General features: G+C 30.6%; 1 protein-coding gene across 1 annotated transcript; it reads left to right on the forward strand.

Annotated features, from left to right (window-relative positions):
• Positions 1-374: 374 nt before the first annotated feature.
• On the forward strand, positions 375-11,033 carry LOC131854093 (dual specificity mitogen-activated protein kinase kinase dSOR1). The gene is made up of 8 exons (XM_059205220.1): positions 375-668; positions 4,199-4,368; positions 5,352-5,627; positions 5,915-6,108; positions 6,750-6,914; positions 7,662-7,829; positions 8,342-8,497; positions 8,678-11,033. The coding sequence occupies exons 1-7, from the start codon at positions 550-552 to the stop codon at positions 8,459-8,461; spliced, it is 1,212 nt and encodes a 403-aa protein (XP_059061203.1). The 5' UTR covers positions 375-549; the 3' UTR covers positions 8,462-8,497; positions 8,678-11,033.
• The last annotated feature ends 1,347 nt before the right edge of the window (positions 11,034-12,380 follow it).

A 12,380-nucleotide genomic window follows, 5' to 3' on the forward strand; every position in this document is an offset into this window, starting at 1 on the left:
TGTTCTTTTTTTTTTTTACTAATTTAAGAATAGTATATTTGTGGCTCGATTTTATATACACCTGCGGACTTCATAAATAAAACCCATATAGAACATTCGCTTATATAATAAGTATAATAAATAATATTGATAAGTGCAGAATTGTAAACAAATATAATTAGGAAAAATTATTTCAATATGACTTAAATCATTTTTAGAGGGAGAAGGTACTGAGCAATAAGAAAGGAACAGAGATGCTGATTAAAATATCAATTAACTGTCATATTTTGACGTATGATTTCAGAAAACAGATAGAATATTTTTAATAATCTGTGATGAAATGTCAATGTCAAATTGTCAAGAAAATCTATTCTATGGCTTTAATTTTATCAAGTTTCTGCTATACTTTTCTCGTCTGTGTTTATTGCTTTTTTGTCGTGTTTTTCTCTAAATCGCATTGAATTTTATTAGATTTCAGTACATATATTCACTAAATCTGTGTGTATTCACGTGAATGTAGTCGTTTACTCATCCGATTTTTATAAATGCCGTGACGAAAAAAAGATCAAGATGAGTAAGATGTCGAAGAATAAATTGAATCTGACCCTCCCACCAGGGTCCATCGACACGGCCCCGACAGTCACACCATCGAATATGACTCCACAGCTGAAATCTGCAACAGCTTCTGAGTAAGTAGATATTCTTTTCAAACAATAATATATTGTGTAACAGTATGGTAGTTAATACTATTATGAGTTACGTCTATAAATAATCAAAATGGATGTACTTCTAAAATAAGGAATATCCTATTTTTTTTCTCAACACAAGTGGGAAAGTAGAAATATTTTTAAATTTTGTAGCTTTTGTTTGTTCATCTTATCTCAAGGTTGCAAGGAATAAAATGCTGCAGTTATTAAAATCTATTGTAATCAGAATATGTTCTTTGAAAAAATTAAAGGGATAATTGGAAGAAATTATTTGAGTTCTCAGTAACCCACTGATTTATTAAATTGTATATGTTATTAATAGTTTAATTTCATATTCCCACTTAATTTTAAATAATGACAAATGTATTATTATTTAAAATTTCCTATTTGCTAAGATTTGTTTTTTTTTGTGTCAAATGGAGACAAATTCAAATTTTCAAATTCAAATTCAAAATATCTTTATTCATGTAGGTCTATTACAGACTCTTATGATATGTCAAATCTACCGTCAGTTCGGAATGATATCGAGATGAGAAGAACTGACAAGAAACTTTGACTTAATTTTTTCAAATAATAGTGGAACATGTTTATGATATATACAGTTATTAAAATTCAAATTTGGGAGAATAGAGTGACCACCAGCATATGCTATCGCAAAGAACAAAAAATTTCATCAGTGTTCACAATATATACAGACCAGTCCCCACAAGCAGCACCCGTTCACGAGTATGACGTATGAGCCAGCCATCATTGTACTCAACCATATTTGAGGGAGCACATCGAGTCAGAAATGAAGCTCACCACGCCGCCACAAGTTTGAACTTTATAGCGAGCATGACTGTTTCAGGTTACTCCACTACGTCAATTATATTATTTACAGCATAGGCTGTACCGATCACAGTTTTCACCCATTACAAAATTTACATTATTTAATTTACAATATGTCATTACAAAATTTATAATAAGTTTCTTTATTGTTATTACATTATCCATGTCAATGGGAAAAATTATAAAACATAACAAAAGTTAAAATTGTAATTAAGTCCACACATTGTAGTCATTTAAGTAGTTTTTAAGTTATTTTATAATAATTTAGAGCAAAGTTTTTTTTTACATGTATCTTAAATTTATATATTCACTATATATATAAAACACTATCTGGCAATTTATTATAAAAACGTATACAATGTCCCATAAAGATGTACTTATTTTTTTTGAACGATAACTAGGCATATTTAATTTATTTTTATTCCTTGTATTAAAAGCGTGTAAGTGACTATTTTTTGGAAATAAATTTAAGTTTTTGAGTACATACATAATATTTTCATATATATATTGAGAGGGAACAGTAAGAATACCTGTTTCTTTAAAGCGTTCTCTAAGAGATTCGCGACATATGTAAATTATATATTGAACGAATTGCTCTTTTTTGTAATATAAAAATTGATTCTACATCAGCCTAGAGCTTCTTCCCCACAATATAATACCATACGACATTATACTATGGAAGTAACTAAAATACACTAGTTTCGCTGTTGCAGTATCAGTCAATTGTCTAATTTTTCTGATACAAAAACAAAATAATTTTAGTCTTTAGGCTAGTGTGAATATATGTGGTCCCTACTGCAATTTATTATCTATTACAATACCAAAAAAAGAAATCTCATCAACAAAGTCCAAATGATTCAAACTAACAGTTGTCGTTACTTGTTTTACATTTGGTAAAGAGAATTTAACACATTTTGTTTTCATTGAATTAAGCGCTAGATTATTTGATGTAAACCAGTTTAGAACATCCTCAAGAGCAATATTTATATTATTAAAATCCTTTGTATTTCTTTTCACTTTGAAAATAAGTGATGTGTCATCAGCAAACAAAACTATGTCAAGTATGTTTTGAAACTGGTATGGTAAGTCATTTATATAAACAAGAAAAAGAAATGGGCCAAGTATAGAACCCTGGGGTACACCCATTTTTATAAATGACCCCTTGGACTTGCTTCCTTTAATGTCTACCACTTGAATTCTATCGCGCAAATATGATCCAATGAGTTCTGTGTTTTCTCTAATTCCATAATGCTCTAGTTTGCGTAATAATATCCTATGGTCAACGCAATCAAACGCTTTAGAGAGATCACAGAAGACACCAATGGCATCCTGTGAATCTTCCCAGGCACCGAAAATACTTTGTATTAAGTTAATGCCTGCATCAGTAGTAGACCGTCCACTCATAAATATTGCTGTTTATGAAATAAATCATGTGTATTAAAATGAGCTAACATTTGTGTAAGTAGTATCTTTTCAAAAATCTTACTAAATACTGGTAAAATTGAGATAGGTCTAAAATTTGATATATTGTCTTTGTCACCAGATTTAAATAGCGGTATTATTTTACTCACTTTCATTAGATCTGGAAAAATACCTTGATCAATGCTCATTTTAATGCTTTACTCGCTTCTGTTGTACAAAAGGCTTCTGTGTGTCGGAGATGGAGTGGACAGGGTCAGGCTCATCACATACACTTTGTTCGATCAACTCGGCATATAATGTCATAGTCTTTTCTGCTTCTTGGAACAAATAAACAAATAGACAAACAAAAAAAAATTTATTTACTTATGAAATGCTGTATTGTCATCAGAATCATAGGTTATATTATATTTATATAGTCGCAAGATACAGCAATTCATATCAGTTAATTTGTTTGAATATTTGTAGATTAGTGATTTAAGAGACTCACTTTTTTTGTTTCTGTTCTTGCTACTTAGTATAATTTTTCATACATTTTAACTACATGTGAATCATTCGATTGTATTTACTAATCTGACTCATCAATAATATATATATGCTAGTAAAAAGTAAACTTTGATGCTACATAAAAAGAAATTATACCATCCTAATATTTTTGATGTACTGAAATTAGATAATTATGTATATTAAATTGTTTTTCTCCTGTGTTGTCATATGCTCTAATCTCAGGTTAGTCTGGTTGGTATTGAAATATTCTTTTAGTAGGAAGTCCATTTATTGAAGAAGGCACAAATGATATAACATTATGCTTCAAGAACTGGAAGCATAATCTAAATGAAAAATGCAATCAAAGTAGAGTGTGTCAATTTAAACCCTCACACAGTCACAACAGGTGTCTTGATTGCACAAACATGTTATTTTGTTTGAAAAAATGGTGGTAGTTGTTAGCTACTAGCTTTGTTATTAAGTGTAAATTAGGAATTGTAGATTGTTAAATCAAAGAGATGGTTTTCTGTATTAGGATTTTAGAAATACAATAATACCTATTTTTCTTCAACTAAACTTAATTGAATCACTTTTATAATAAATAGGCCCTTATATGAATGCAGGATCTTTTTAGACTATAGGAGACCCTTGGTGTAGTTTTAAATACTTTAAATATGGAATGACAATATAAATTATATTAGAATGTCATAGTTTGTGAAAACAAATTGCCTAAGAGTAAAAAATATTTATGGATGTCTAGCATTATTTTTTGTTTTTAGGCGGCAGGGCTTGGCTGGCAAATCTAAGACCAGCATTGAAGCACTGACAGAGAGGTTAGAGCAAATTGAGATGGATGACACCCAGAGACGCAGAATTGAGGTTTTCCTCTGCCAGAAAGAAAAGATTGGGGAACTCAGTGATGATGATTTTGAGAAGCTTGGTGAATTAGGTAAATGATTTTTCTAATTTTACTATAAATTTCCATAATATTACTTTCTACAAATAAACTAATAATACCTAGTGATTATAACTTATATTGCAGAAAATATTGAATGTTAGAGCCTTTGTGAGATAATTTAGCACCTTTTATTTAGATTCCAGTTACGAATTTTTTTGAATTTTATATCATGCTATATACCTGATATTACAGGACAAGAGGCATGGCATTTTAGTCTTCTGGAAAGGCAATGCATAGGTGGTATCTTATGCATTCCATGATATGTGATGTGCGTAGTGCTGTTCATGTGTATAGCATATATAGCACTTACCATAAGATGGTCATCAGCATTTTTGACATCACAATTACATATAAATTGAAAATTTAGATCTAGTAGAGTGGCCATTTGCTCCGAAAAGGATCTTATATGAAATACCGCTTGGTAGTAAATCCTAATTATTTTGTGTGAAATTTGACTTAAAATAAATGCAAGTTCTGCAAAGAATGGTAGTAAGTTACTCCTTATAACATTAGCTACCTACGGGTGTAGGTCCTGTCAAAATAGAGAGCGGTTCAGAGATTAATACTTAAGAACAAACAGACAGACAGTCAAAAAATTTAATATATATTTTTTAGATGTAAACTACAATATCAATTTTCTTACATATGCATTTAGTAAAAATGTATGTTTTTTATCAATTAATGGTATGGATCATATGCCAGCGCTAACGGTTTACGTTGGCGGGGCACCAGCGAAGGATGATAGGATGAACATGAAGTCAATTCAGTTAGTCATCATGGTAAATTCACCAGGAAAGTCCTGGTGAATTCATTCATACTCATATTACGATGGTTTCAAGGGGGGACAACGAGCAGGTTAACCTGACATGGTACATTGTTAGAAATGAGGCTAGTTTATTTGAAATTAGAAACACTTCAATTTTAATTGATTGTATAGATAGATATATCTATTATATAATATTGTATTTATATAGGTCAGGGTAATGGCGGTGTCGTAATGAAGGTCCGGCATAAGTCTACAGGATTAATAATGGCTAGAAAACTGATCCATCTAGAAGTGAAGCCAGCCATAAAGAAACAAATCATCAGAGAACTCAAAGTGCTTCATGAGTGCAATTTTGCTCACATAGTAGGCTTCTACGGCGCTTTTTATAGTGATGGAGAGATTTCGATTTGTATGGAGTACATGGATGGTGGCTCCCTGGACCTTATATTGAAGAAGGCAGGCAGGATTCCTGAATCAATTCTAGGTGAATATTACTTTTTTTCGTATGTAATTAAAAAAGGATATACTACTTTTATTTACAATATTTATAATTACTACTTCGAATTGGACTGACTATATCAGTCAGGTCTTTAATTGTGATTATACCGATGGCTTCGGTTTAGGTTCAAACGAGTTTTTTATATATTGAAATTGGTCGGAATTTGTGTTTACAAAGTTTGATAAAAAACAATTCTAGATTGATATTGAAATTTTGCTTCAGTAGAAAAATAATTATTGCTCCCACTGAAACGTTTATTTCACTTGCTTCAGGAACAATAACATCGGCGGTCCTAAAAGGGCTAAGTTACCTTCGTGACAAGCACGCAATTATGCACCGAGACGTGAAGCCGTCCAACATTCTCGTCAACAGTAACGGCGAGATCAAAATCTGTGACTTTGGTGTATCAGGCCAACTCATAGACTCAATGGCCAACTCATTTGTCGGCACTAGGAGTTACATGTCTGTAAGTATTTGTTAAATGAACAGTTTTATTGCTCTTTTAATATTGAAGAATTGGCAAAGGGAGAAGGAACTATTGATTTATTTCTACTATATTTATTCGAAATATAAAGTAGTGCTATTGTAAAAATTAAAGTTTAGAAGTAGTATGCAATGATGTAACGCAACCCGTAGTTCTATATAGTAAAACTTAACCATTAGGATGACCAGTAAAAGTTCAGAATATGGAGAATAATTAAATCAGAAAAGATACTGTTTCTCCATTAAGCAATATAGACATAGATAGTAAAAATAATAACTAATAAATATGTGTATATTATTTATTAATATATCAAAGTAATATTTAACATACAACTGTTATATATGTCTAGTTATTATTTATAGTATTCCTATATTTGTACCATTATAATTCAGTGAGTGAGTGATTTGTATATACTTACAAGCCATGATTAACGGTGGCGTGCTGAGCCAAGTCATTGGAGTCTTGTAAGATGTGATTGAACGCATTAACAGCTGTCTTATAGTCTTTTTTATAATAATCCTATGAAACAAGTGGTGATTACTACTTTCTATGTGGTGAACATTGAAAGTAGTAATCACTACTAAAGACAACATTACTAAACACACTGTAACATTATTTTACAGCCCGAACGCCTGCAAGGCACCCATTATTCGGTTCAGTCTGACATCTGGTCATTGGGTCTATCATTGGTTGAGATGGCGATTGGTATGTACCCCATCCCTCCGCCGGACGCTAAGACGTTGGCGGCGATATTTGGTGGGCAAAATGAAGATCATTCACCAGGGCAGGTTAGTTATAATTCTATATGTTAGGTGTATGTGTATTATAATTCCTTTTTAAATATTAATAACTAGTAAAATGTTAAAAGTATGTTATGAGTTTGCAAATTTAATTTGAATTATTTAAATGTAATCAAAATTGATATCAGTGATTTGACAGTAAAAACTAAAAAGCAGAGAGTGTTTTCACATGTGTAATGTTTTACTTCAGAATTTGATAAATAGAGCCAAGCCAACAATACTCGATCAAAAATTCATAAAGATTACTATACTAGTTACTATTGCCAGTCTTTGTATTTTGTAGCAACTAAGAATTTTATGTACAGTAAAGAAAATTATGGAATCTTACTATATTTTATTTATTATTATTGCATGACTATTAAAAAGGTATTTAATTGTATTAATCAGTCCCCAATATCAATGATGACAATGTATTTTTATTGTATATGATATACATTTATTTATTTATTTATATATTAACATTTACAGATATATATAGATTTACATTTACATATTTACTACAATACAATTTTTTATATATTTCTATTATCTGTAGTCCCCAAACTAGGTCAGTCCTATATCTTGAGGGCTGCATGGGGATACCAAAAATTGAACCAAAACATTGAAAATTAGAAACTATTTAGACAGGTGCCATTACTTCACTGTTAGTTTTAAGGAATGACAAATTTGTTACATGCCCAATGAAAGAGGATATTATGCATAATAATAATAACTGAAATTAAATTTTGTGTGTAGGCTCCAAACTCCCCACGCCCTATGGCTATATTCGAGCTCCTGGACTACATAGTCAACGAGCCTCCGCCGAAATTGCCATCCGGAATATTTTCGGACGAGTTCAAAGACTTCGTCGACCGTTGTCTAAAGAAGAATCCGGACGAGAGGGCGGACCTGAAAACGTTAATGGTGAGTAATAAATAATGAAAATCTTTCGATTGGTGCCAACATATTCATCGTCACTTCAATATTTCCTGTTACATTATACATTTTATAACTAGTTTAATGTATTATTTATAATCCCTCAAATAACTACAGACATACAATAAAATGTGTGCTTTTATTACTAACAAGGGTTAAGAAAACAACATGTTGTATGGGTAATTGGGTATACAAAAGAAGTGTTATTTTGGTGTATGTACCCTATTTATATTCATATGCATGTAGTAAAAAACTGTTATCTCAATATTACAAAAAGACAACCTAATTTACATATAAATTATGTATGGATGAAAACAAAACAGTCCATTTTATTCAGCCAGCATAACTGGTAGGATGTTAAGAAATCTTAATTTATCTATAAAATAAAGTTTAAAAACAAAAAATAAAATAAAATAATTTTACATATATGCAATCCTTACAAATTTTTACCATATATAACTTAAGTAACATTAGCAAAATAAATTGTTGTATCATTTCAGAACCACGAATGGATCCGCAAGGCGGACGCCGAGAAAGTGGACATAGCAGGCTGGGTGTGTAAAACTATGGACCTCATGCCTTCTACGCCAAATTCTAACGTGTCTCCTTTTTCTTCATAAGCTGCAAGAAGTGCATACTTTCATCAGCGAAAAAGGGTATGTCCACAAATTCACAAGTAACAAGTTACAAGTAAATGTTTTAATAATATGTATTTTCATTCGATTTGACAATGTAATGTATTTATACCTATGGTGCATGGTGCTTATTTATGCATCAATTACGATTCAGTAGATGTTAAATTTCAATGTAAAACCTAACTTACAAATAATTTGCAGGTCAAAACATATCCCAAGAGAGAACGGGCGACACAATAAGTGAGGACGCTGGCGCAGAGGAATAGAAGCCCTGACACCAAGCGATGACAGTTCACAGTATGTCAACTCTAGATACCATTGTCCAAACAGACAGGCGAACACAACTATTACATAACAACATTTAATGAGAGACGTGGTTTTACAATACTATCTTTGTTGCCACCGTCTAAGTTTTACGGTGTTATTTGTGATTAATTAGGAAAATTTTACAATAAAATTACTCGAGTAACGGAATACTATAAACATAGCATTGTAATAATTACATATGAAGAGAGTAAACGAATTTCTTATTTAATCACAAGTTTTATAAGCAACAAATATTAGTAATATGAATGTCATATTAATAATCACGTCTCATTGTTAATTGAAACTTATCAAATTGCAAAAACAATTAGCATTCTTTGGGAGATACCTGTCATCGAATAATGAAACTCAAATTTAATAATTTAATTTATAGAATTGGCTAAAATTAAGGTAAATTTTGTAGGGATTATTGAAAACAATGTGTTACGCTACACTTTGATATCGATTTTAACGCTGTTCAGTGCGATAATCATTACAATTACATTGATAGTCACAATAGCACATCGCGAGCTAAACTTAGCTGACAGAACGCGTAATAATAGAAAGCAATAGTCAAATTACACGTAAGTGATCGATCATTGAGTAACATCGACACTTGTTGTGACAAATATTGCGTACAAGTAATTCATAGTCAGTTACATGTAATTCTATTGTCTATGTGCTATATCATAGGTGCATTGTGACTATTATGCAATTTGGCTATCGTACAATGGAAGTGCTTCGAACTTTCCTTCTCATATACAGGCTATATGAATACGTGAAAGTTGTGGATTGTGAGTAACCGATACCAAGGTGTCTGAAGATAGATAGGGGTATAATACTAAAACATAGTGCATTCGTGGACGAACTAATCGAGGTTTTTATAACGAATAAAAAACAACTAATCGATTAATGGTCAAGTAGAGTTGATTTCACTAGTCGCAAGTCGAAAAAAATGTTAGTAGTGTTTTGACATATTTTTCTTTGCTGAAAGTGCGTAATTCATGTCAGCTGGTACTTGGTATTTGAATATTTGGGCGTAATGCAGCCGAGCTGCATGCGTCCACAGCGCTGGAATACTCCAACGGCCGCGGCTCGCGGGCGTGAGAGCGTTCCAGAACTAGATCGAACATCTTTATAACATGTAAAATAGAATGCATTTTTTAGACGACAAAAAAGATAAAAAGTATAAAAAAACTAAAAACGTAGATATGTTTTACTATTTTGACGTGATGCACTTTTTACGTTTGGTTTGTTGTGTTAATCGCTTCGTTTTAGTAAGTCCGCCTTTTTTTACCCTGTCCCGAGCACCTAGTGTAGATTGTTACCACGCGAGGCCGCTTGTTGCTTCGATGTGTTTACGCTGTGACGTGTCACAGATCTCTCGCGATTTCATTACTATATTTATGTTTTATAATTACTAGTAAATCGAAACCGGAGCTTCCATAACGCGGCGTTACCATTGTTTTAATTATTTTACCTGCCCTTATGATCTCTACTTGTTAGTAGGCGTATAAATATGTTACTAAATCTTTATTCCTTAAAAAAGTTTTACGCCCTCTACAGATATGCGAAGAGATGTTTTATTAGCTCCTGCATGAATAACATAGTTTCCCTTGAGCTTCGCTTTATAAATTTTATTTTGCCAGGTCTTCCTGTTAGAATGAGTTGTTTTGTTCACATTTTCACATATTTGTTATGATACCTCATTGTGTGAGGAGTGTTTTGCCTTTTTAATTGTGCATTTATATTTATATTATATCAAGATGGCTTGTGTTATTAAATAGGTATAATATTATTTAAAAGGTGCTTTTAAGTTGTTGCTAATTAAGTCGTACACACATATTAATTGTTTTTTCTGTAATAAATTAGAAAAAAGAACAAAAGTTATTTTTTTGTATATCAGTCTTCTCGTGTTTAGATAGGTGTTTAATTTAATTTTAAATATAATATTGTGTGTAATCATCGTGATAGATTTAAGTTAATTAATAGTGAATGTATTCCAAACATTTATTGATTAAGTCGAATTATAAAAGTCTGATATTTGGATACGATTTTGTTTAGTTTTGACGATCTTCTAGCTGGCGTCATCAAAATAAAGTAAACCGCAAGTATAAAAATATCGTAGCATTGTAATAAGGACTTTATTATTAGAATATTATGCTATTTTTATAATTTTTATATGTATTATACATTATATATCTATGCATTTACATCATTTTCATCATTTACATAATGAGGTTAGTATTTTAGCTAAAATTCGTTCGCATCTTCAAGATTACTCTAATATGATTTGGCATTGATTTTTTTTAAAGATATACTGATCTAACTATATTTGTAAGGTCAATTCGTTTAAATACATTCAGTATTGAATTTTTTGACATTGAATTTGGGTTGTCCACAAACCCCCGGGGGATTTTACTTATACAGATTTTTTTATATAGAGAGTTAAGTGGAGCATACTTTATTTTCTAATTTCATTACTTAAGGTATATTTTCATTGTATTTGTTACATTTTTTATTAATGAATTGCATATTTTTTATTATGCTTTTAATTTTGTTATGAGTAATGTGATATTATTTTTTTATTAAAATGTAATTTTGCATGATGACGGTTAAAGAAGATTCTATCTATACAGCGATTAAGCATCAATTTATCAATTAGGTTTCTTATTTCACTATAACTTGAAATATCTTTGATAAGAGTATATATGGTAATTGATGTTAAATTATTTTGAATGTGCTAAATGTTTTCTAGATATTTTGAAAATTGAAACCACATTGTTGTTACTATAAGTACGCCTATGTATTCGATCTTTGAACTAGTTACGTATTAGAAGAGGTTTTTTCATATTGACTTTATATATATTATAATAAATATTTATGATATTTGTATGATTAATATGTAAGATTTCTTAAACTTGAGCACACAGTTTGCTCTTGGCTATTTGGCTTATATGGATACCAATTATTTTGTGATGTATTTAATTATCTTTTTACTAATGAATTACGAGACTCTAATATCATATAGTATATGATGACTATAACATAGTATGGTATATATAACATTTTGTATAATTAATACAATTACTTCATTTAATAGCGGGTAGACATGTGCGATACATAGAATAGAAAAAAAACAATAGTCACAAATATGATACGAATATTATATCCTGTATAAAAAGATTTTTGTACTAATACTCCTCATATCTGTTCCTTTGAAATAATAGTATTAATAGATTACTAGATGTAATATTAATAAAATATTTAAAATTAATATGTATCTACATCATTAGTATGAATATGATTTCAAATGCTAAATCTATATAGTTTAACGTGTTCCCACATTTTTTTGTACCAATAGAATGTAATGTCATTTCCATATATTTTTTGTTTTGTATAAACGGTATAATGCATAATTATAGTCGTGTTAATTACTAGATGTATGTACTCGTACAGTGTCTATATAGAATATAAATATATATAGATATTTGCATCGTCGACGTATCAACGGAACAAAACACCAATTTAGCAAAAGTTGTTCAGGTCATATACGACGAAATGTGGTTTACTTTTATGTAAGGTTATTTAAACTTAATGC

Source organism: Achroia grisella, unplaced genomic scaffold (genome assembly GCF_030625045.1).
Source record: "Achroia grisella isolate CSIRO2021 unplaced genomic scaffold, CSIRO_AGI_Agris_v1 utg1186, whole genome shotgun sequence".
Classification (NCBI taxonomy): domain Eukaryota; kingdom Metazoa; phylum Arthropoda; class Insecta; order Lepidoptera; family Pyralidae; genus Achroia; species Achroia grisella.